Source organism: Neofelis nebulosa, chromosome 13, assembly GCF_028018385.1.
Source record: "Neofelis nebulosa isolate mNeoNeb1 chromosome 13, mNeoNeb1.pri, whole genome shotgun sequence".
NCBI lineage: Eukaryota > Metazoa > Chordata > Mammalia > Carnivora > Felidae > Neofelis > Neofelis nebulosa.
In genome coordinates, this window is record NC_080794.1 from 34,437,345 (window position 1) to 34,463,866 (window position 26,522).

Consider the following 26,522-nt stretch of genomic DNA (forward strand, 5'->3'; position numbering starts at 1 on the left):
GAAAGCATATGGTTTTGTTTTCTCTTTTATGGTTTTTGGTCACAGATCCAGCTGTGATCTAGTTTGAATAAATATGAGGTCTTATTTAAACTTAATTCTGGGGCATTCATTTTCGAATGTCCCCTCTATAAAGAGAGCTTTCCTACTGTTCTTCCTTTCTGATCTTTTACTCTAATAAACTTTTGCCTGCTGTTCAAAAAAGCCAAAAAACTGATTTTGGCATTTACATTTCCTTTGTAACTAATAATTTTAGGAAGTTTTTATGCATCTTTTTTGGCTCGACCTTAATAGGTGAAGGTATTGTTTACATTATCAGCTTAATTTTTCAGCAGCATTAAAATGTTTTGAACTTTTAATGCTCCTTTAGGTTTGTGGACCACTTACAGTCCCTGTTGCATATTTTTTTCATTTTAGAAATTATTTAAAAGTGTAAGAAACCATCCCTGGTTTATAAGCTATACATGAATCAGAAGCTGTGGGCTGGATGTGGCCCAAGGGCCATGGTTCACTGAGAGTGAAATACTATGCAACTGGCAAAAACAAAACAGAACCTCTAATAATAACTGGTGACCATTTCCCCATGGTTAAGGAATTGGGTATTGAAGGAACAGGAGAAGGAGAAGGTTTACTCTATAACCTTTCATACTTTTTTAGTCTTGAATCTGTTATTTTGTAAAAAATGCACTTGAGTTGAGAAGTCAACCTCACTTTCTGTTATTATAGAATCAAAATCAACTAACAATGATCTTGTATTTTCAATCTCCAATAGTAGAATTTCCAAACTAATTAGAAAAGCTATAAAAATTTGTCTTTTCTTAGAGTAGCATTTCCCATTGTGTACCCATAAATCATTAGTGTCTTAGGATGTTAATTATTTTCGTGGGAAAATAATTTTATGGTCACAATTTGAGAAATGTTGAGTTCCTTCACTATGTGTAGGACTTTGCTTTTTTTTTTTTTTTTTTTTTTTAATGGTAGAAATTAAGAGACTCATCTTATGGCAGGTGTAAAACAAATACAATGGTTTCTCTTGAAGAATTAGATGAATGTTTCTTTTTAATGATTTTATTCCTATTTATATACAGAAGTTTTAATCAGTAATATGTTATTCATGCTTGATTGTGCCACGAAAGAACAATGAAAGTGTTAACTTTTTTTCTTTTTGTTCCAGTTTTATTTAAGGATAAGTGACATGATATTGTATTAGTTGAAGGTGTGCAATGTAATTTGACTTAAGTATATTGTGAAATGATTATCATAAGAAGTTTAGTTAATATGCATCACCTCACAGTTACAAATATTTTTTTCTGATGAGAATTTCTAAGAGCTGTCTCAGCAACTTTTAAATATACAATACAATATTATATTCACTATACTGTATATTACATCCTTATATTTATCTTATGACTAGAAGTTTGTGTTTTTTGACCATTTTCACCCATTCCCCTTCCCTCCACACCTCTGTTAATCACCAGTCTTTTCTCTGTTTCTGTTAATTTTTTGTGTTTTTTAAGATTTTACACATAAGTGAGATATGTATTTGCCTTTCACTTGTATAGGACTTTACCTGAGTATCACATTATTGCTTTTGGATTTGTGAGAGGGGACTAAAATACACAGGTTTTTGTTTGTTTGTTTTTTAATTTACATCCAAGTTAGCATATAGTGCAACAATGATTTCAGGGGTAGATTCCTTAATGCCCCTTCCCCATTTAGCCCATCCCCCCTCCCACAACCCCTCCAGTAACCCTGTTTGTTCTCCATATTTAAGAGTCTTTTATGTTTTGTCCCCTTCCCTGTTTTTGCTTCCCTTCCCTTGTGTTCATCTGTTCTGTGTCTTAAAGTCCTCATATGAGTGAAGTCATATGATATTTGTCTTTCTCTAATTTCACTTAGCATAATACCCTCTAGTTCCATCCACATAGTTGCAAGTGGTTGTTTTTTTTTTTTTTTAAGTGATCTCTACACCCAGTATTGTGTTTGAACCTATAACCCGGAGACCACAAGAGTCACACACTCCACCAGCTGAGCCAGCCAGGCACCCCTAAAATATGCAGTATTTTTAAAACTTGTTTCACTATGGTATCTTCTTTTCTTGGAATGATCTGTGAAAACATTCATTTGAGAGAATTTAATGTTGAAGTAGATTTTTTTAAATATTTATCTTCAAGGTGTACATGTGTATTTCCTAACTTCAACTAAGTTATTTTTAGCATTTTTAGTTTTGAGTAGTAGTCATTTTTAATTTCTAGAGTATTTCAAATCATTAGCTTAATTTGATGTCGATTTTGTTTTATAGCCAGCTGTTGCACTGCCTACAAGCCTTAGCCTGTCTACTCCTCAGCCTGCAGCACAGATAACTGTATCATATCCAACACCTAGGTCCAGTCAGCAACAAACCCAACCTCAAAAACAGCGTGTTTTTACAGGTGTAGTTACAAAACTACATGATACGTTCGGATTTGTGGATGAAGATGTATTCTTTCAGCTTAGGTAAACTTAGGTTTTGACAAATGCCTTCTTGTATTTATTTATTTATTTATTTATAAGTTTATTTTGAGAGAGTGCATATGTGCCTGTGCACACAAGTGAGTGGGAGAGGGGCAGAGAGTGGTGAGCGAGAGAGTATCCCAAGCAGACTCTTGTACCATCAGGGCAGAGCCCCTTGCAGAACTTGAACTCATATTTTGTGAGATTATGGCCTGAAGCGAAATCGAGAGTTGGATGCTTAGCCTACTGAACCACCCAGGCGCCCCAGCCTTCTTGTATTTAGCATGAAGTATATTGATAAGGCTTAATTATGGCAGAGGATCGTGGTTTAGTTCTAAGTTTTTGTTTTAGTCATTCAGATTTTATTATATTTGTATCTGGCCTTTTTTGATGGAGAATATGAATGAAGCTATCTTCTGGTTACTAAACAAAGTAGTTAATGGTGAATTCTTTATACATGTTTTATAGGAGTGAGTTTATTTTCCAACTCTTCATGGGCAGACTTAAAATAGGATTAGAGATTTAATTAGTCCTATACCTTTTAAAATTAATCTTCTATTTGACATATCTAATACAGTATATACTAAAAAAGCATTTTCAACTGAAAAATTAGTGAATCAAATTCAATGATTGATTAGTGACTGACCTATTCAAAATAATATTTTTTAGTGTGATGGTGGTTGCATGAAATAAGATTTTCCGTGGATATCTCAAATATATTCTTAATGAATTGCCTTAGAGGTACTTTTTTGGGAAATGTAATTGCTGTATGACATTAAAAAAAATGGGTCTCCTATTTTCCACCTCATTTCTCTTATCTCTCTACAGCCCAAAGGAAATCTTACTCTTGGGCTATAAAAGGTAGAATGTACTGTAGAAGGAAGGACACAATATTGGGAGAAAATGGAGAAAATGAGGTGGAAAATTATTTCTTCCATTTCGAACCCTGTGTTTTTACAGGGAGGGTGAAACATGATCAGTACTCAAATCAGTGTAGGAGTAGCAGACAAAAAGTAGACTTTTTAAGAGCTTTTTAGACTTCCATTTCAGATAGTTTAGTTAAAATACTACAAATGTAAATAATTTTTGGAGCAATCTTTTAATTGCATTTATATTTAACAATTTTTTTCCAGTGCTGTCAAAGGGAAAACCCCCCAAGTGGGTGACAGAGTATTGGTTGAAGCTACATATAATCCCAATATGCCTTTTAAATGGAATGCACAAAGAATTCAGACGCTACCAAACCAGGTATATAAAATACTGAGTTAGGTATTACAGAAACTTGGTGACTCAGTCTTCTAATAATTGAAGTTTTTTTTCTTCATTTAAAAAATTTTTATTTTATTTTTGTTAAGAATCAATCCCAAACTCAACCTTTACTGAAGACTCCTCCTGCTGTACTTCAGCCAATTGCACCACAGACGACATTTGGTGTTCAGGCTCAGCCTCAGCCCCAGTCACTGCTGCAGGCACAGATTTCAGCAGCTTCTATTACACCATTATTGCAGACTCAGCCACAGCCTTTATTACAGCAGCCACAGCAGAAAGGTATTACATGCAGTGTATCTTTTCTGTTTCAGACTAATATATAACTTTTACAGCTTTTTAGTTGTTAAAATAATGAGAATATGCTTTTAATTCTAAAAAAGGCAGGGATTTCCAGAATACTTGAAAGGAAGTGTAAGTATCTTATGTAGACCGCTTCTATTTTATACCTCTTTGGAAGTATTTTTATTTTGTTGCTTTTATAGGAAGACCTGCTCTTTGTGAACTTAACATAAATATTAGAGTTATTAATCCCTTGTCCCTTCATTGGTATTTTATCTGTAATGGAAGAAAATGTCATATAAACATAACATTATATATATATATATTGTCTAGTGGTAGTACTTTGTTGAACTCTAGTGCATGAAATGAGCCGTGTTTTACATTTTTCCTTTGCAAATTAATTATTTGAAGCTCTGGACAGTTTTTTACTGAACCAGTGTTAACAAAGATAGCCTTGGCTTAACAGAAGCCTACTTAATTGGTATTTTCTTTAAGTGTAATTGTGGCAATTTCTCTTTTATTATAAATTATGACACACTTAGAATTATTAAAGAGATTATAATGTAATGAGTTCTTAGTACCTGCGCAATCACTACTTGGGCAAAAAGTTAAAATTGTTAGTTTACTCTTTTTTAATAGTTTTACTGTCTAAACTATGGATGTCCGCATAATACAGTTTAGCTTTGTTTTTGAATTTTACATAGTGTGTGATTCCATTTATGTAATCTGTTGTGTAAGACTTACTTTATTCAATATTATGTTGTGACAGTTTCTTATACTTTTTTTCCATGTGGCTTATTCTTCATTTCCATCATTAGAAAATATTATATGTATGAATATTGTATAGTTTATCTGTTCTTTGGTAAATGTTTGTATTGTTTCTAGTTTTTGGTTTTGGAAAATTCTATTATAAATGTCCTCACATATGTGTCTCAGGGGAATGTGCCTAGGTTTCTCTTCATATATGTGTCCAGGGCATATACCTTCAGGTGGCATTGCGGGGTCTGAGGGTTTGTGTGACTTAAACTTATTAGGTAATGTGAGACCATTTCCAAGCTCTTGGTTCTTCCAGATATTTGATAGTAGTCCTGTGAATTCTCTTTTTTTTTTAATTTTTATTTAATTTTAAAAATAATCTTTAAAGTTTCATTACTTATTTTTTAAAATTTTATTTATTTATTTTTAAGTAATCTCTACACCTGATGTGGACCTTGAACTCTTGACCCTGAGGTCAAGAATCAGGATGCTCTTCCATCTGAGCCAGTCAGGCACCCCAGTCATGTGATTTCTAATATTTTTTTTTTCCTTTTCATGTTTTTCCTAAGAGGTTTTGTTTTCTATTTGTGAGCTGGGACTTGAATACCACTTTTCCCTTGTCATTGCCTCAAGAAGAGAGAATGGCCTCTGTGGGAGGGATGAAGGCAGCTAAGTCCCATGAATTTGGTGGATGACTTAGAGAAGCAATGAGTAGGGTAGAAAAAATAGAAGAGAGAAAAATAGGGGCACCTGGCTGGCTCAGTTGGAGGAGCTTGCAACTCTTGATCTTAGTGTTGTGATTTCGAGGCCCATGTTGGGTATAGAGATTACTTAAAATCTTAAAAGAAGAGTGAAAAGTGGTGTGGTAGGATGAGGATTTCAGAGGAGTTGATGTGTTGGCAGAAGGGTAGGGAATTGTCCATTGGGAACTAGGATTCCTTATTATAAGAAACATAAGTTAGCTAATTTTTCCTCCAGTTTTTACCATGAAAATTTTCAAGCAGTCAGAAATGTCAAAAGAACAGTATAGTGATCACTTACATACTTACAACCTTGTAAAAATTTTTAACATTTTACTTTGTGTTTTACATGTGTATATACAAATAGATAGTTTTTGCTTAATCATTTAAAGTAATTAGCAGACAGTGACATTTCATCCCTATGTACTTAAGCATGCCCTTCCTCAAAGAGACCATTTTTCTAATAACTACAATCTGTTATATCTAAGAAAAAGCATTTAAATATTCTCAATATATTCATATCCCCCCATTTGTCTCCTAGATGTTTTTCAAGGTTATTTTTTTTTCCTAAACAAAAGTGAAAAACAAAAAGCCAGTCAGCTTTTATCCATTGTATTTGGTTATGTTACTTTAGTTTTTTATTCTGAAATAGTTTCCCACTTTCTCTTTCTTCCTTTATGACATTGACTTTTTGAAGAGAGTAGGCTTGTTGACTTATAGATTCTTTTGGAATGTTGTATTCTGTATTTGCTGGGATTCCTTGCAATATTTTTACCTTGTTCTGCTATCTGTCATATAAACTATGAACTAGAATTAAATCTGAAGGCTTTGGCAAGAACGCATCATACATGATGTTTTGTAATTCATATTGCATCATACTAGGAGGCACATGTCAGATTCTTGTATTAATTGATGCTAAATTTGATTACTTGGTCCGAGTGGTGGCCATAGATCTCTCCATTATAAGGAGCTTTTTCTCTGGGTAATCTTTGGCTGATACTTTAGCACCCTGTGAATATCTTACTGTACAGCACTCTGGTTTACTGTCTGTGGATCAAGAATTTCAAACTACAGCCCTTGGATTTGGTCCATGGGCTGGTTTTATATGGTCTCTGAGCTTTTGCATTTTTAAACTGTTGTAAAAAGTATATACAAATAAATGATCTCTACAGTTTTTGGCCACAAAGCTTAAGATGTTAGCTTACTTTTTCTATTTGTAAAAGATAACTAGGTGATGCTTTTATATAAGTTAAAATATTTTTTCTGTATCTTTTAAAGCTGGTTTATTGCAGCCTCCTGTCCGTATAGTTTCACAGCCACAACCAGCACGGAGATTAGATCCACCATCCAGATTTTCAGGAAGGAATGACAGAGGGGATCAAGTGCCTAACAGAAAAGATGATAGAAGGTATGTTTTTAAAAGTATAAGTTTGATGGTGATGGTTGCACAGTGTGAATACACTTAATGCCACTGAAGTGTACATTTAAAAGTGGTTAAATGCTAAGTTTGTTACACGTTTTATAATAGTTTTTAAAAGTTATTAAAGTATATTGAAATCTTGCTTATAGTAAGTATTGATTTTATTGAAGAACTCTTCAATAATGCCAGAAATATTAGTAATTTTAGAAAATTCTGTTTCAAGTCGTGAAAGGGAGAGAGAAAGACGTAGATCTAGAGAAAGATCTCCTCAGAGAAAACGTTCCCGGGAGAGATCTCCTCGAAGAGAGAGAGAACGATCACCTCGAAGAGTTCGACGTGTTGTTCCACGTTACACAGTTCAGTTTTCAAAATTTTCTTTAGATTGGTAAGTTCTTTGCCCCCTCAATTGTTTCACTGAATTACCAGTTTCTGATTTTGTATAATTTAGTAGAGTGTGTTATATACAGAGATATTTTTCTTACTCCATTGTGTTTGATAAAGTAATACGGCAGTGTACCAGTTATTTCAAGTTAGCTGTGACAACGTGGCATAATAGCAAAATGGACCTACATATACACTCATAGACATATAACATACACATGTGTGTGTATCCATAAATAGATTTTTCAGCCTTTGGAATCAGAGGTGGTGAGTGGGTGAGTTACCAAGAATTTCTGAGTTTTGGGGCGCCTGGGTGGCTCAGTCGGTTAAGCGTCCGACTTTGGCTCAGGTCATGATCTCACGGTCCGTGGGTTTGAGCCCCACGTTGGGCGGGCTCTGTGCTGACAGCTCAGAGCCTGGAGCCTGTTTCGAATTCTGTGTCTCCCTCTCTGTCTGACCCTCCCCCGTTCATGCTCTCTCTCTGTCTCAAAAATAAATAAACGTTAAAAAAAAAATTTCTGTTTCACCTGCAAAATGGAAATTCTGTTAACTAGCAGAATTACTAAGGTTAAATTGAGTTCTTGTATCTAAAGCACTTGATCAGTCTGTGGCAGTTGTAGATACTCTGCATTTAATGGATGGTGGGATGTGGTGCCCAACAAGGTAATAGATAGCTACAAAGTTGCAATTCATAAAAAGATTGGCAAAATGACTAATTTAGCCTACGGGAAAGGAAGAATTATCCAAAGGCCCTGAGACTGGCAGTTGTGTATAGGATAAATTAACAAATGGGGAAAACAAATTGACAGTAAAGTAAGAAAAATGAATCATTGAAAGCAGTGTTTATAGCTGTTGAACATAGGCACAGATAACTGTATGTACTTCAGTATCCTGAGAAAGTATTAACTGCATTTTATCAAAGAATAATATTCATAATTCTAGTCTATCAAAAGTTTAAATTTCTATATATTCAGTTCTAGATTGAGTAAAAACAGTGTAATTTACTTACGCAACTCAGTGCCAAAAAAAAAAAAATCTTGCTTAGTAACTTTGCTTAATTGTTGTATAGTTGATGTTCATTTAGCCTTGTGGTCAAATGAGCAGCTACTCTAATTTGTACTACTTACTACTCCTATTTACTTGTATATTTTAAAATGTCTAGACTGCATACATCTGAGAAATTCACTGTAACCGACCTCTTCAGTCTCAAAGATACTAAATAGAGGAGCTCTGCTTTTAAACTCCTCTGTTCCAGTTTATAATGCTCCTTTTTGGGGAGAGTTAATGGATAGGATATAAAATCAACAGCTATCTCCTTCCGAGTTAGACACCGACAGTGTCATTTCACCACTTTGAAATAAATTCCCAGAACATCAAATCAATCTATGACAAATAAAAATGATTTTAAAATTTGCACACCTTTTCTCATCTATAGTTGTGTAAATCAAGATTGTTTTGTAGTAATGCAGTTATAAGAGACTGTATGCCAAGAAATGGCTCGTTTGTACTTAATCTTTTATTTTAGATTTTAATCTTACAGGATAAAAAACAACTTCAAAAATTCTAGTGATGGGAAACTAAGAAACTATTACACATACTTTATGTTTTCAACACTTAAAAAAAAAATCTCAAATACTGTTTTTCACATTTTCCTTATTTTGACAGCAGAATTTTATACAAATAAAGTATAATTATGTCAGCAACCACACCTGACAAGTTTATCATATATTTGTTATTTTTAGACTGCAAATAAAAAGACACTCCTACAAAAATATTAGGTCATATTTTTTAGCTTTGTTGTTAGGTGCCTTTAAAAAAGACCAGGTAAGGGGCGCTGGGGTGGCTCAGTCAGTTATGCATCCAGCTTCAGCTCAGGTCATGATCTCACGGTTTGTGGGCTTGAGCCCTGTGTCAGGCTCTGTGCTGGCAGTTCAGAGCCTGGAGCCTGCTTTGGATTCCTTGTCTCCCTCTCTCTACCCTTCCTCCCTTGCTTGTACTCTGTCTCTCAAAAATAAATAAAGATTAAAAAAAATTTTTTTTTAATAAAAAAAATGTAGTGAGCTTTTCAGCTTACAAAGTATTCTTTTCCACGCTTTTTATGCTTTTGATAGAAATTCTTTGTTCTTTTACCAGACTGATTTACCTTTGAGTTCCTTTTCTTTACAAGTTCTGCTGCTTAGGAAAAAGGAAATCATCCTTTAAAAAAAATCAGTGTGCCACCCTCTCAAAATAAATAAACTTAAAAAAAAAATCATTATGCCAGATTTAAAAGGCAAGAAATTTATCCTCTTTTCCTAATAAACACTCAGGTATGGATCATTGCCATTAATACAGAGAAATGTGGATAATCCAAAAAAACATTGGATTTAGCTTTCATGTGGATTATTGTGCTTAATTATGAATGTAAATATGCTTGATCTAGGATCTTTTTATAAAATGAAGGTTTTTTAATTTTTATACTATATGAACCAGATTGAAGAGTACTCATTATTTGGTACCTCTCTTGTCCCTTCTTTTTATCCATTCTATGTGAATTATAATTTTCTCAAAAATGCAGTTTCAACTAAGGCAGAACTGCTTTTTGTTCATATTTTCTCTGGAGGTGGAGTTGAAGTTATTTCAAAGGGTCTCTAATGAATTTTAAGCTACACACAAAAAGCAAAGAAATAAAGGTAACACTTAGATACCAGTTATTTCTTTAAACTGTAAGTAAATAAATTTGAAAATGAGGTTCTCCTATGCCTCTGTGCAACTCTGTAGCCCATTAATAAGTGACTCTGACCATTTTCAGCTGCCTTTTAACTGTCGGGTTGTAGATTTAGATTCAGAATGGAGTGGATGTTTGTACAATTTTTGATATTAAGGCTATTTATTCACTACTTATGTCTGTTTTTCAGTCCTAGTTGTGACATGATGGAACTAAGGCGCCGTTATCAGAATTTATATATACCTAGTGACTTTTTTGATGCTCAGTTTACATGGGTGGATGCTTTCCCTTTGTCAAGACCATTTCAGCTGGGAAATTACTGCAATTTCTATGTAATGCACAGAGAAGTAGAGTCCTTAGAAAAAAATATGGCCATTCTTGATCCACCAGATGCTGACCATTTATACAGTGCAAAGGTTTGTATTATGTGATATACAGCTAAAATTTCTGAGCAGTTATTCATATTAAGAATGTGGAATTAATCTTCATAAAGTGGTTGTTAGGTTTAAGACCTGAATAGCTATTTTTTTCTTGTCTGCTTAATTCTGTTTTGGTTACTTAAATAATTTAATTTAACCTCTCTTTGCCTTACCTCTTAAAACATAAAATTTATGGTTGTTTTAACATTTTGAAACTTATAAAAATCTGAAGATGAAGTTGATTTTATTTAGCTTTTTAGAATGTTCTGTAACTTCTGGTATCCTCTGATAAAACATAATGTTGGTGTATACCCTATAGGTTAGTCTTCAGGGTAACATTCTGTATATTGTTTATGGTCTCACAGTTTTTGGTTATTTTTAGCACATTAATCAAAAAGCATTTCTTGAAAAGTTAAAACTCTATCATTATACAATATCTAATGCTGTTTCTGCCATAGCATTTTACTTTCCATTTTTGTAAAAATTGTGGATATCAAATATGTAAGGATAATTAGTAGTGCTTCTCATTTTTTTACATTACTTTAGACTTTTGACAGGATTGAATTATTTGACTATAATAGGTAATGCTGATGGCTAGTCCTAGTATGGAAGATTTGTATCATAAGTCATGTGCTCTTGCCGAAGACCCACAAGAACTTCGAGATGGATTTCAACATCCTGCTAGACTTGTTAAGGTAAAATGAAACATTTATTTTAACCTCAGGTGTATACTTCCTTTGCTTATTTCTGATTATATATATGTGTGTGTGTGTGTGAGTGTATATACATAATTTTTAAAACACTACATTTTTAACTTGCTGATTAGTTTAACAACTAATTTTTGTATGATGGCACTTAAAATTTAATGATATAGATGTTTTTCTCATTGCAGATTATAGATATATGTTATTTGTATGTCACTAGTTCAGCTACCATTTTGATGTTTTGTATTTGAAGCGTAGTAAAATCTTAGTGGTATTGGATTTAGTGTATCTTTGGATGCTGTTAAAGTGTGAATTCTAGCTTGTTTCTTTAAAGAATTCTTTATCTGAAGAAATATTTTAGAAGGATGAGTTATGATGTATAAATCCTATTCCATTGCTGAAATGCAGTGTGGAACACGATGAACTGAACTCTTCCTTGACTGACATATACCAGAGGTAGTAAAAATGATATTGGAAAGGTTTGTACCTTTCCTTTTCAAGTATTTTATTTGTAATTTGACAAGTTGCATAATATATGTAAATGACTGTTTGTTTTGAATTAGTTTTTAGTGGGCATGAAAGGCAAGGATGAAGCCATGGCCATTGGAGGCCACTGGTCTCCTTCGCTGGATGGACCAGACCCAGAAAAAGACCCATCTGTGTTGATTAAGACTGCTATTCGTTGTTGTAAGGCTCTGACAGGCATTGATCTAAGTGTATGCACACAATGGTAAGTACTAATTCATTTTTTGATTAGAAATATTTTTTCATAGTTTATATAGATGTTCTTATCTATCAGCCTCTCCCCATCCCCTCACCCTTACTTTAGCAACCTTGATCATGCAGGTAATCTCAAAGGAAAATCCCCATTTGTAGCAAAAGTTTATTTGGTGCCAAAATGTTTGGGGGAAAAAGGATTAAGAACTAATCAAAATAAACTGAAAATTATTTAAATGTTTTGTTATGCTTTACTTTGGAAGTTGGATGTATGTTGAAAATATTTTTCATTTCATGCATAGCTGGAGAAGATCGTCAAGAGAGAACTTCATTTCATTATAATTCTTTTGTTATAAAATGATATAGTTGCTGATTATTTTTGTTCAGCCATATTTTCTCTTGAGGCTTATTTGTCTTGTGTATTTTAGTATATTTCTTGTGATTTAATTGAGAACATTCTTTTTTTAGCACATGAAATCTGAACAGCTATCCAGCTTCTTCAGGTATTCTCTAAAATATGGGTAGCATTGTAATCAAACTTGAAAATGCTTTGGGGAAAATATTCTTTTAACCATAAAATATTGTACAAATGTACCAAAAGAGGAACTATGGCTTCTATAATTTTTTTTTCTTTAGACCAACCTCAAGTTCTTGCAGCAAAATTTCTTTACTTGATGTGCTACAAGTGAACTAGGGTCTTTAAAATGTATTTTAGAATTTTTTTTCCAACATGCTTCTTCCCTTGCAACAGGTACCGTTTTGCAGAGATTCGCTACCATCGCCCTGAGGAGACCCACAAGGGGCGTACAGTTCCAGCTCATGTGGAGACAGTGGTTTTATTTTTCCCGGATGTTTGGCATTGCCTTCCCACCCGCTCAGAGTGGGAAACCCTCTCCCGAGGATACAAGCAGCAGCTGGTCGAGAAGCTTCAGGGTGAACGCAAGGAGGCTGATGGAGAACAGGCACTGAACGCTAATCCCTTTTTCTATTTCCGCTTCTCACAGGCACAGGAACACAGGCACAAATGCACACCACACACTACATAACAAACACACATGGAGGAACATAACTGGTAACAGCGACTGGTACTCCAGCTTTCAGCAGTATAGTTTTATTTTCTTTTCTTTAAAAAAAATTTTGTCTAGTATGCTAACTTTAAGAGTGCTGAGACCTCAAAGGAAAATAAGTTGTGCTTAAATTGCACAGAATTTTGTTTTTATCATAGGTCTAGTTGCTGGAATCTGGGACCAGTTGTTGAGCAAGTTTCAGTATTAAGCCATTTTAAACATTTTGCCATTTTCTAAAATTTAAAAAATTTTCTCTTTCACGGTCATCAGTTCTAGTCATGGATATTTGAAATTGGACAACCACAAGTCTGAGAGATTTGACATTTCAGGCTATGTGGCATCGTCTTTGGTACATTTGAAAGGTCTGACTAAATCAGTCTTAACTTTGGGTGGCTTGAAAATTGGGGCAAGATCACACACTGTGTGGTTAGTGGAGACCGGCAGTGTTTGTGCATCCCTGATATCCTTTGTGTTGTAATTTATCACCCTTTTGTGTTTCACAGATCTGGCTTTGATTGGCTGATGAGTGTCTTTGTGATCAGTTAAAAGTGGTAGAATGTATGTACGTGGACTTGCCTAAATAATAACTTTAGGAGAAGACAATCTGAAACATTTGTGACCTTGCACAGATCAGCAACAGACTTTTAAAAATAAATTACCATAATTTTAAGGTTTCAGAATAGTAATTATGTTCTTAACTTTGTATATCAGGATGAAGAAGAGAAGGATGATGGTGAAGCTAAAGAAATTTCCACTCCTACCCATTGGTCTAAACTTGATCCAAAGACAATGAAGGTAACTTTGAAATTGATGGTATTTAATTTTAACTCTCTGAATAGGAACAGAGAATGTGGATAGTGTTTTATCAGATAAAAGGCACTCCAAATCGTCCATGAATTTTACATAAATATTCTATATTGTATTTATGTGCATGTGTATAATGATTAAATAAAAGGTGACTTCAGGGGTGCCTGCGTGGCTCAGTCGGTTAAGCGCCCAACTTCGGTTCAGGTCATGATCTTGAGGTTCACCAAGTTCAGCCCCATGTCGGACTCTGTGCTAACAGATCAGAGCCTGGAGCCTGCTTCGGATTCTGTCTCCTTCTCTCTTTGCCCCTGCCCTGCTCACACTCTGTCTTTCTCTCTCAAAAATAAATAAAAACATTTAAAAAAAATTCTATTAACAAAAGGTGACTTTATAAATGAGTGCAGCCAGTATCTTTTTAATGTAATATACAATTGGCTATAGTGTGAGCAACATCATTTTCTGATTGGGGAACTGTCCAAGAAGGCAGAATTTTTATATTTAAGTAATTTATATTCAAGGAAAAGGGAAGAAACTGGGAAAAGATTATCAAGATTATTTTAGTTTTTAAAAATAAAATTTATAAGTAGATTGATATGGGGTGCCTGGGTGGCTCAGTCAGTTGAGCACCCAACTCTTGATTTTGGCTTAGGTCATGATCCCACAGTCGTGGGATTGAGCCCCATGTCGGGCTCCAGTGAATGTGGAGCCTGCTCAAGATTCTCTCTCCTTTTGCCCCTTCCCCCACACTCATGCTCTTTCTCTAAAAAAAAAAAAAAAAAAAAAAAGGTATCTGAACTGGGAAGGAAATAATAATTTAAAAGTCTCTTTTGAAAATCTTTGGTTAACCTGTACTAGGTTTTCTTTGTTCCCCAATGTTTTTGGACCTGTTATCTTTCCGCACTTATTCGTCTCTGGGCCTTTAATGTGAGTATATTTTCATAGATTCTGTATATGTGACTTCTACATAAGTCAGAAGCTGATTGTAAATTGCTTTTGCATCTTGTTATTTTTAACACACACAAGCTGACCTTTTGGTTAATTTTTGTTCTCAGCAAAAAGCAGGTTTTCTTCCTTTGTATGAAACTATACTTTTTTAATTCACATTGCTTTTTTAATAAGTAAATACGTATCATAAGAATGTTTGTTATTCTTGTATTACTTCAAGTTGTCTTGATCAGCATCAGGTTTTGTATAGAGAACTGTGGATTCAGAAAATACAGGTAATTAGGGCACCTGGGTGCTCATTCCGTTAAGTGTCCAACTTTGGCTCAGGTCATTGTCTCATTGCTCATGGGTTTGAGTCCCGCGTCAGGCTCCGTGTTGACAGCTTGGAGCCTGCTTCAGATTCTGTGCTTCCCTCTCTCTCTGCCTCTCCCCCATTCGCATTCTGTCTGTCTGTCTCAAACATTAATTTAAAAACGGAGGGCGCCTGCCTGGGTGGCTCAGTCGGTTAAACATCCGACTTCGGCTCAGGTCGTGATCTTGCAGATGGTCTCTGTGCTGACAGCTCCGAGTCTGGACCCTGGAGGCTGTTTCAGATTCTGTGCCCCTCCCCCACTTGTGCTGTTTCTGTGTCTGTCTGTCTGTCTCTGTCAAAAATAAACAAACATTAAAAAAAGAAAGAAAATACAGTCAATTAGTTTAAGCCTGCGTCCCAGGACTTTTTTTTCAAACTGATGACTTTACTATTAAGTTTCTTATTTTAAAACTCGTATTTCTTTTGATTATAAATATAATGCATGTTTATTTTAAAAATTGGTACATACATGAAAAATTGAAGAAAAAAGTTACCAAAGCCTATGATTCAAAGAGAACCACTGTTAAAATGTTGATTTTTTTTTTATTTTTATTTTTTTTATTTTTTAGAGGTACACACTTTGCTTGGTTGGTTCTGATCACATTGTATTAAAAAGTTGCAGTTTCATCCTTTTCAGTTAATATTAGTGTTTCCCATATAATTATTTTTAAATGTTCTATACTCTCTTCTATTTAGTTGATGTGGTATTATTCTTTCATTGGATATTTAGATTCTTTAGTTTTTTGAGAAAGGGACCGTTACAAGGAATATGTAAAGTGTTTTGTTTTTCCTGTGTTTAGAATATTTCTTTAGGGTTAATTCCCCAAAATTAGAATAACTGTGTCAAAGAGAATTAATTGTTTAAGCATCTTAAAACATGTTTCAGATTATTTTCCAAAAATATTCTGTCCGTTTGCATTTTCACAAACATGTTCTGAGCTGAACAAGTGTACTTTTCACCTCAATTTTAAAAAATCAAACTAAAGATATTTGCAGTTTGTTCCTTATTTCAATATCCCATTTTCTTTTTCTGTGTTTTTTATGTTCTGCATATTTAGGTAAATGACCTTCGAAAAGAATTAGAAAGTCGAGCCCTTAGTTCCAAAGGATTAAAATCTCAGTTAATAGCCCGATTGACAAAACAGCTTAAAGTAGAAGAGCAAAAAGAAGAACAAAAGGAATTAGAGAAATCAGAGAAAGAAGAGGAAGAGGAGGATGATAGGAAATCTGAAGATGATAAAGAGGTATATATACACTATTAAATATAATACTTGTTTATAGGGAATTCTTAAAATATGTGCGTGTGTACTTTTATTAAGCCACCTGGGTGGCTCAGTCAGTTAAGTGTCTGACTCTTGATTGTGGCTCAGGTGATGATCTCATGGTTCCTGAGATAGAGCCCCAAGTCAGGCTCTGCACTGACAGCACGGAGCCTGCTTGGGATTCTCTCTCTCTCCTTCTCTCTCTGCCCCTTCCCCAAGCTTGCCTGCGTGCACACTCTCTCTCGAACTAAATAAACATTTATTAGAAAAAAAAAAAATACAACTACATACCTGTAAAATTCAACGCTTTTGGTGAACAGTTTGACAAATGCAATATAGTTACATAACCATGATGACAACTAAGACGTAAAACAGGTCTGTCACCCTCTAAAAATCTCTACCTTTACGTAAGCATTTTCTTCTCTCCATGTGCTCCTTCTGCTTCTCATACCAGCCTCTGGGAGCCACTGATCTGTTTCCTGTAGTTTTGTCTATTCCAGTATTTCATGTAAATGGAATTATATATAACATTTACAGTCTGACCTCTTCAACTTAGCAAAATGCATTAGAGATTTGCCAATTTTGTTGTATATATTACTAATTTGTTATTTTGTATTGCTTAATAATATCCCATAGTATCAATGTATCACAGTTTGTTTTCTACTCGAGAGAAATTTGAGTTATTTCCAAATCATGTATTTTTAATCTTCCCTTTTAAAAATGAATGCTAAATTATTCATATGTTTGGGGTGCCTGGCTGGCAGGCATGCAACTATTGATCCTTGGGGTCATGGGTTTGAGCCCCACATTGGCCATAGAGTTTCCTTAAAAAATTATTCAGGGGTACCTGGGTGGCTCAGTCAAACATCCGACACTTGATTTTAGCTCAGGTCGTGATCTCACTGCTTGTGAGTTCGATCCCCACATTGGGCTCTGCACTGATAGCTTGGAGCCTGCTTGGGATTCTGTCTCCCTCTCTCTCTGCTCCTCCCCCCACTTGCTCTCTGTATCTCTTTCAAAAATAAAAATAAACTTAAAAAAATTATCCCTGTGTTTTAGAGAGAATTTGATTGACAGAGCCATTAAGTTCAGAGATTGAGTTCGAGTGAAGTGCTTATCCCAGAATTTTGCTGCTTCTACAGCTGTGTGTTTGATTGCACTGCATCTTATGCCCTTACAATAACTCCTAGATGCACAAGCCTGCCATTGTTTTCTGAATTTGAAATAGAGCAATAGAAGAAGCATGTTAGAATGCCAGTAATTGGACAGACCAACATTATGTATTTCCTAATGTGATGCATTCTGGATTATATGTAATTATTTATGAAGTATTCCTGCCAAAAATGTTTTTACCTTAATCTAATTGTGAGAGAACAGTCAGATTTAGAATGTAAAAAGTTACACAAAGCAGCTTATCTGAACTTCTCAAAAAATGTCTATGTCATGAGAGACAAAAAGAAATGATTTACATTGGGGGCACCTCAGTTTGTTAAGCATCCAACTCTTGGTTTCAGCTCAGGTCATGATATCGTGGTTTTGTAAGTTCAAGCCCCATGTTGGGCTCTGGTTTGGCATTGTGGGAGGCTCCTTGGGATTCTCACTCTCCCTATCTCTCTGTCCCTCCCCCACTCACACTTTGTCTTTCAAATAAATAAACTTTAAATAAAAATAAACAATTTACATTAAAAGAGGTTAGCAACACATGATAACTGAATGCATTGAATGAAACTTGACTGGACCCCGAATAGGAAAAAAAAAAAAAAATGCCGTGAAGAATAGTTTGTGGATAATTAGAGACGTTTGATTATGGATATGGGTGTGATACTAGATCATTTTGAAGCATTGTTAAATTTCTTGGATGTGATTATGGTTTTTTGTTATGTTGAACTACCTTGTTCTTAAGAGAGTTGTGATTTCTTATTCAATGATAATATTTATCTTGATAATGAAAATATATCACTTGGGTAGTAGGAGCCCTTTTGAGTTGGCTTCTGTGTCCTTTCACATGTCCTCGTTATATTTTGAGGACTTAACTTATTTTGGAGCCCAAAACAGTGTTGCCATCTCACTGTGTACACTCCCTGCCTTGGCTTTGGAATTATCCATTTCCCAAGGAAATATGTGTATGTATACTTTTTTAAGATAGAACTATAAAAAGCCCTCATACTTTTTAGTGAAGGTGATGATAATTTAGAAGCCAAGACATAGTCACTCGTATCATTGGGCTTCTCATGACCCCTGTTAGTCAATAGAGCTATGGTACAGATATATATTAATTTATACTTATATATACCTACATATATGTATTTGTATCTATATTTGTTACAGTATATGTATTGAGAGTTATGAGTTTATGCTAGTATCTCCAGTTGTACTCCCAACACCAGAGTTCATTTCAGTTTCCTCCTTTCTGCATACCTAACTCCCTTTTCCAATAATGAGAAATGTAGCTTCCACTGTACTTAATATATTTGCTTACTTGCTCAGTTGTTTGTTGCATTCCCTCTGCTATCAGGATACTCTCTTTACTTTGATCCGATTCCCTACCCTGTGTTGTGTCTCTGGATGTTCTTGCTCCATTTGTGTCAGTACCTGTTGACTGGTGGGCTTGTCTGCCAGCCTCCATCCTCTGTATAGACACCTGCTTTGTTGGAGGAGTTGCTTTAGAACTGAATTGTTCAGGACAGAAAGAATAGAAAGAGAAGGCAAAGAAGAGCTGGTTTTCACTTTTTGATGTTAGCAGCCATTGGGGTTGGAAAATAGTGATATTATAATTCGTACCATTTTGTTTTTACGTATTTCCCTCATCTCCTATTTGGTTACCTGGTGGTATAGTTTTCTCTCTTGTTAAATTCATATAGAAGAAGGCAGGATCAATTCTTTTAAAAAAATTTTTTTAATGTTTATCTTTTGAGAGAGACAGAGACAGAATACGAATGGATTAGGGGCAGAGAGAGAGGGAGACACAGAATCCGAAGCAGGCTCCAGGCTTGGAGCTGTCAGCACAGAGCCCGATGTGGGGCTCAAACTCACGAGCTGTGAGACCACAACCTTAGGCGAAGTTGGACGCTCATGGATGCTCAACCAACTGAGCCACCCAGGCGCCCCAAGGCAGGATTAATTCTTGATTGTTTTCTTTCTTTCTTTCTTTTTTTAATATAGAACACTTTTTGCATATGAACAATCTTTGTGCAGGGGCCATAGCCAATCTTTTTTGTATCGTTCTAATTTTAGTATATGTGCTGCTGAAGCAAGCACTGTTTTCCTTTGTTTTATGATGGTTACCTATTTGTTTTTTAACATAATTATGAATTTATTGAGGCACCTGGGTGGCTCAGTTGGTTAACTATCCGACTTCGGCTCAGGTCATGATCTTAGTTTGTGAGTTCAAGCTCCACATTGGTCTCTGCACTGGCAGCTCGGGGCCTGATTTGGATTTTCTCTCCCTCTCCCTCTGACTCTTCCCCACTCACGCTCACTTGAGCTCTCTCTTTTAAAAGATAAACAACATTTAAAAAATTAAACATGGGTGCCTGGGTGGCTCAGTTGGTTAAGCGTCTGGTTTCGGCTCAGGTCATGATCTCAAGGTTCGAGGGTTGGAGCCCTGCATCGGGCTCTGTGGTGACAGTGCAGCTGTTGGATTCTGTGTCTCCCTCTCTCTCTACCCCTGCCCTGCTCGTATTCTGTCTCTCTCTCAAAAATAAACATTAAAAAATTTGTTTATTAAACATTGTGAATTTATAGATTTAAATGTATTTGATGGGCTTCAATTCTTTGCAATTCTTATCCTTATTGAAGCTCAAATTGTCTTTTTTTGGCCAGTGGGTGGGAATATATATATACACAGATACACAGCACTAATACAGTACTAATGATATACCACTAATGTTACTGCTGAAATTTGTTTATAAAGTTATTTTTGCTTTTCCTATCCTTATTTTCTCCCTGTTGTTTTTATGTTGTACTGTAAATACATTGGGCTAGCATGTAGCATTACATATTGTACTCTTTTAATCCTCCTTTAGTCTTGGTTCTACAGTTCTATATCTAACGCTCACCACTAATGCTTTTGTCATTGTCTCTGAAGGTCATCTCTAGGAGATTCTTCAGAGCTCATGGTAGCAACATTTAGGTTCTTGTATGTTGGTAACAGTTTGACTATACTATACTTAAAAGTCAGTTTTTGGGAATGCAAACTGGTGCAGACACCTTGGAAAACAGTATGGAGGTTCCTCAAAAAATTAAAAATAAAACTACCCTACAACCCAGCAATTGGTATGTTAAACGCACGCGTGCACACACACACAATGGAGTATTACTTGGCAATCAGAAAGAATGAAGTCTTCCATTTGGAGCTACGTGGATGGAACTAGAGGGTATTATGCTAAGTGAAATTAGACAAATATATGCCTTCACTCATGAGAAATTTAAGATATAAAACAGCAAAGAAGCAAAAAGAATATAACAACAGGGAGGGGGACAAAACATAAGAGACTTTTAAATGTGGAGAACAAACAGGGTTGCTGGAGGGTTTGTAGGAGGGGGGATGGGCTAAATGGGTAAGGGGCATTAAGGGATCTACTCCTTAAATCATTGTTGCACTATATGCTAACTTAGATGTAAATTAAAAAATAAATAATTTTTTAAAGTCAGTTTTAGTGATTATAAAATCTTTGATTCACATTTATATTCTTTTGAATGTTTTTAATAAACTCTCTTTTCTATGACATGTAGAGTTTTGCTGTCAAAAATTGATGATAAGGCAATTTACTTTTTGATACGATCACTTGCTATTTTGCCTAGATGCACCGATTTTCTCATTTTTTCAGAATGGTATTTTGATACTGGTCATTCTGAGTTACTATCTTTAGACCCGTGGTGTGCTCTTTCGCTGTGTGATTTGAGATTTTTTTTTTTTTCCTGAGCAAAATTTCTCTTTAACAAAAAAAATTTTTTTAGTAAAATATACGTTAATAAAAATCACCATTGTACTATTTTTACTGTACAATTCAGTGGCATTAAGTACGTGCACAGTGTTGTGGAACTATCCCTATTTTATACATCCAGAACTTTATTACTTTCCCAAATGGTAACTCTCATTAAACAATTAAGTCCCCATACCCGTCTTCCTCTCTACCCTAGTAACCTGTGTTCTGATTTCTGTCTCCAAATTTGTCTGTGCTAGATCCCTCATGTAAGTAGAATCATACAGTATTTGCTCTTTTGTGTCTGGTTCTCTTAATGTAATGTTTTCAAAGTTCATGTCCTAGTATATATCAGAACTTCATTTCTTTTTAAGGCTGAATAATACTCCATTTCATGTGTATATTGTATTTTGTTTATCCATTCATCTCTGGTGGACACTTATTTTCATCTCTTGGCTCTTGGGAATAAAATTGTCATCAACAGTCACATTTTCTTAAGTAATAGTTGTTTTGTATTTGGTCTATTCCCTATTGTTTTCTTACAAGAACCCTGTTACCTCATATTCAGTATTTTTGCCTTTTCAGCGTCTATCTCTTGCTTGGATCCTTTTCCTCTTCATTTCTTGTTTTAAAATTTTTTCCCATTGTCTTCTGTTTGCTTAAGGCAGTGGCTCTTGAGTTTATTTGCTTTTGTATTCCTTATAGTTTATTTTAAATTTCTGAATCGATTCTTTCTTTGTAATTATTTCCTGTATTTTATCACCTTATTTTTACTTAAAAAAATTTTTTTTAATCTTTTTAATGTTTATATATTTTGAGAGACAGAGAGACAGACGGTGAGCAGGGGAGGGGTAGAGAGAGAGGGAGACACAGAATCAGAAGCAGGCTCTAGACTCCGAGCTGTCAGCACAGAGCCTGACGCAGGGCTCAAACTCAAGAACTGGGAGATACAATCTGAGCTGAAGTCGGACACTTAACTGAGCCACCCGGGCACCCCTTTCACCTTATTTTTACTTTGAAAATTCTTTACGTTGTTCTTTCATAGTTTGTGAGATTTTCTCAATCTCTTTTAGCACACTTTAAAATAGTAAAATAGTAAGTTAAGATTTTTATCTATGACTGTTTTTCTGGCCCACTTTCATTGTCTGTAGGGATGTAGTTCTCCTTGTTCTCTTTTTTTTTAAATAGTAACTTTGTATAGGACTTGACCTCAATACTTTCTGTTGCTCATTTTTAGGTGAATTTAGTTTGCCTAACATTTTATTAGAAGAGATTGCTTAAGACAGCTGCTTTTTTTTTTAATGTTTATATTTGAGAAAGTGCGAAAACACACATGTATAAGGGGGGGAGGGGCAGAGAGAGGGGGAGATGGAGAATCTGAAGCAATGCAGGGCTCGAACTTATGAACCATGATATCATGACCTGAGCCAAAGTTAGATTCTTAACCAACTGAGCCACCCAGGTACTCCAAGATAGCTTTTTAAAATTTCATTGAGCTCTATATTGTGTTATTTTCTCAAAATATATGATGGCTTGCTTTCTGAGATTTCAATCTTTGTTGCCCTTCTATCACTGTTTGTCAGGACCTTCTCCTCCCATGTCTCTGTTGTCGCTATCCTGCTCCCTATTCTAATGATTCTACTTCCAGAAATAACCTCCTCAGTGTAAGGCCCTATGCTGTAAAGATGCCGTGGTAAATCAGCCTTGCAAGTTCATAGACCTAGAATGTTATAGGCACTTTTAGATCTCCGGCTAAACACCGGCTCCTTGTACTCACTATCGTTGGGAATAAAATGTTGCCTAGTTTCAGCTGCTTTTATGAAATTGACCTGCTCACTTTCCAGTGAATACCTATTGACTCTTTTGTGGTTTTCTTGTTTGTTTTAAGATACTTTAGGTTTCTTTGTTGTGTTTTTCTACATGATGATTAAGAGTTAAATTTTATTCTCTGGTTTGTTACAAGTTTGCCAAAAAAATCCCAGCAATACCCAGTACAGTATCTATTGTTAAATCATAGTGACTGTAATTTGTTTGCAAGGTGATTCAGTGCCCTACAATTAAAGCTGGATTGCTATTTAGGACTACATTGTCTTTGTGTAGTTTTTAAATGGACAGTTTTAATCATTAATGGAGGATGAGGAAAGCTACACGTTTTATTGACTTTAATTTTAGATTTCACTTAGAAAACAAAGTCAGTGGGAAAATAAGTATATATCCTAATGTGGTGTTTTTGTTTTTGTTTTTTACTTTTTTTGTTTTTGTTTTTTACTTTTTTTTAAGTAGAAAAACAGAAGTCAGGGATTTGAAACCAAATTGGAGGGCAAGGTGGGAGATCCTACCAAGGTCCCACATGTGCTCCTGTGCGTTAGATGAGGCCAGTGTCAAAGATGTGTGCCCATCATCTGGCTCGTCTTGTGGGCTGGCTCTCCTACGTTCCTTCTTTTGGTATTTGGCAAGGACATCTCCATCTTGGGGTTTCCCTTGGTTCTGAGGATTTAGATCCTCAGCTGAACTTTCATGACGTGGTGTTTTTTTTTCATGTCTAGTTGTGCATTGTTTCTCCTCAGATTTCTTGGGTGTTCAAAATTATTATTTATCTAGCTGTGTTCAAGGTACAAGATAAGCCTCAGGGTCTCCCTACTCTTCTATCTTAACTCCTCCTCCCTAGTTTTCCTGTTCTTAGATCCATCATACAACTCCATTGTTTCCTTTTGCTTTCTCTCTATACAAATGCCAGTAACATTTTGGCTCTTTTGGCTCTTGTGACTTTTTCTACCCACTTGTATACTGGGGTTTATAGGGATACCATTTCACCTTGTTTTGTTGTGAGTGTACTTGGATGTTGGTTTTGGTATATAGATTATTCTTTTTTAATGTGGGGATTCAAGAAGATCCAGAAGCTATGCTACCATCACTATTTTCCAAATACCCTGATTTATATAATGTTAATAAAGGTGTTATAATGTTAATAAAGGTGTCCCCCCAGCCCCCTTAGAAGACAATTTCTTATGCTGAGAAGCTGAAAAGAAAGAAAAGTAGGAGCCATAAAAACTGCTGTCTTTAGTAAATTTGAACTTTCTTCCAGCCCTATGTTTGGCATAATCACCATAAGGAGTCATGGGAATTTTGCCCTTTTTCTTTCCATGATGTGCATTTAATATATATATATATATATATGGTATGTGGAGATATAACCAGCACTTAAAATTTCAAATATGTAGGAAGAAGAAAGAAAACGTCAAGAAGAAATGGAACGCCAGCGTCGGGAAAGAAGATACATTTTGCCGGATGAACCAGCCATCATAGTACATCCAAACTGGGCTGCAAAAAGTGGCAAGTTTGACTGTAGCATTATGTCCTTGAGTGTACTTTTGGACTACAGATTAGAGGATAATAAAGAACATTCATTCGAGGTAATGTTTTAAGTTTGAATTGGGATCTAAATAAGGTACATACGTTTTGATTGGTTAATATATCTCTTAAATTTCTTTGATGGCCTTTTTCATGGATTCTGTTTTTGGGTTTTTGTTTTTTCCTTGCAATTTTATTCTTTGGTGGGGGTGGAGACAGCAGCTGATTTTTCTAAATGACTCCTTTTTGTTGATTATATTCCTGTAGGATTGTTTAAATGTTCCTCTGGCCTCTGTATTTCTTGTGAATTGATAGATGGATCTGAAGTTTTAATCAGATTCTGATTTAATTATTTTTTTAAAAAACTACTTCGTAAGTAGTGGTGTGTTCTTTTATCAGACTTACAGGGGACACATGATACATAATGTCTAATTGCTTCCTTTAGAATGAAGTAATGCTTTATTATTTACTCTATAATTAAAATCTCATTTAATAGGATTTAAAATTTTACTTGTAATTGAGGTATAAGATAAAAAATAATTGATATTTATTTTTCAATATGAATCTATTTCTTTTTTACCATTATTGTACAGCAGATTTACAACATATTTATTTTTCAAAGTAATTGAAGATTTTTATCCCTAAAGAAGTGATAGCTTCATTCTTTAAGTAAAACAATGTAAAATATTTAAAAATGTTAATTTCTTAATAGCCTGTGAAAAATTATAATTGTATTCAATTATTGTATCTTAACACATTTCACATTGGTCTTTTTGTTTTTGTTTTATTTTATAAATTATATTGGAAAAGTCAGTCATACTTAATTGACCTAAGATATCCTTGTCCACAAGATGAAAATGAACTACTTAAGACTAGAGACATTTACAAACACAGAGAATTACTGAGGCAGTTATAAAACACGAAGTCCATGCTTATTGGTCGTGATATAAGACAGGTTACAAATAGTAAAATATTTATAATTTTTAGTGTTTTTAAATACTATTTTTAAATATAGTGTTTTTAAATGTTTTTAAATATTATGGCTATATGATTTTATTTTTATTACTAGTTGCCATAAATATAACTCTTGATAGTAATATAACTCTTAGTAGTAATTTGAATAAGTAAATGAAAAAATTAGCCTTTGGTATTGTATATTGCTTATACAATATATAATGTAAATCTGACTGATGGTGTCCATGGATCTCAAACTAATGCTATTCTATTGGAAACAAAGCAATTTGTGAAATAGCCCTTCATTAGTAAAATGATCCTTTCTTTGTTTCCTCCTCACCTAACATATCTTCTGGGTTAATTTCCTTTTAATCTGTTTAGAATGCAGATGTCATTTTGGTACATGAATTTTTAAAAAATATTCTGTAAGAGGGACACTTCACTGGCTTATTTGATGGAGCATGGTACTCTTGATCTCAGGGTTGTAAGTTTGAGCCCCGTGTTGGTATAGAGGTTACTTAAAAAAATGCTAATAATGGGGCGCCTGGGTGGCTCAGTCGGTTGGGCATTCGACTTCAGCTCAGGTCATGATCTCATGGTTCGTCAGATCAAGCCCCATGTCAGGCTCTGTGCTGACAGTTCAGAAAGCCTAGAGCCTGTTTTGGATTCTGTGTTTCCCCCTCTCTCTGCCCCTCCCCCGTTAATGCTGTGTCTCTCTCAAAAATGAATAAACATTTAAAAAAAAATTTTAAATGGTAATAAAATCTTTAAAAATTCTATAAGAAAAAGCATTTATCATAAAATTATAAATCTTTGATTTAATATTAATTCTAGGCTTATCTCTTTCAGTTTCAATTCTGCTCTTCTAGGTAGTGCCTGACTGGCTCATTCGGAAGAGCATGTAACTCTTGATCTCAGGGCTATGGGTTCGAGCCCCACATTGGGTGTAGAGATTACGTAAATAAATAAATAAACTT

General features: G+C 34.8%; 1 protein-coding gene and 2 non-coding genes across 7 annotated transcripts in view; 2 read left to right on the top strand and 1 right to left on the bottom strand.

The window, feature by feature from the left end:
* CCAR1 (cell division cycle and apoptosis regulator 1) overlaps positions 1-26,522 on the top strand; it is a 63,667-nt gene that overhangs the window by 21,930 nt on the left and 15,215 nt on the right. For 4 of the 5 annotated variants that reach the window (XM_058696529.1, XM_058696528.1, XM_058696531.1 and 1 more), the window contains 12 exons: positions 2,300-2,493; positions 3,624-3,738; positions 3,846-4,038; positions 6,813-6,942; positions 7,178-7,339; positions 10,233-10,458; positions 11,043-11,156; positions 11,729-11,895; positions 12,634-12,844; positions 13,661-13,744; positions 16,112-16,297; positions 24,462-24,653. In XM_058696529.1, the coding sequence (XP_058552512.1) occupies positions 2,300-2,493; positions 3,624-3,738; positions 3,846-4,038; positions 6,813-6,942; positions 7,178-7,339; positions 10,233-10,458; positions 11,043-11,156; positions 11,729-11,895; positions 12,634-12,844; positions 13,661-13,744; positions 16,112-16,297; positions 24,462-24,653 (1,974 nt within the window). The remainder of the gene's footprint in view (positions 1-2,299; positions 2,494-3,623; positions 3,739-3,845; positions 4,039-6,812; positions 6,943-7,177; positions 7,340-10,232; positions 10,459-11,042; positions 11,157-11,728; positions 11,896-12,633; positions 12,845-13,660; positions 13,745-16,111; positions 16,298-24,461; positions 24,654-26,522) is intronic. The other variant, XM_058696532.1, reaches the window with a different exon arrangement.
* On the top strand, positions 11,533-11,597 carry LOC131493768 (small nucleolar RNA SNORD98). Its single transcript, XR_009252853.1, has one exon. It is a non-coding gene; the product is annotated as a small nucleolar RNA SNORD98 (small nucleolar RNA).
* Positions 19,468-19,573, bottom strand: LOC131493744 (U6 spliceosomal RNA). The gene has a single exon (XR_009252836.1). It is a non-coding gene; the product is annotated as a U6 spliceosomal RNA (small nuclear RNA).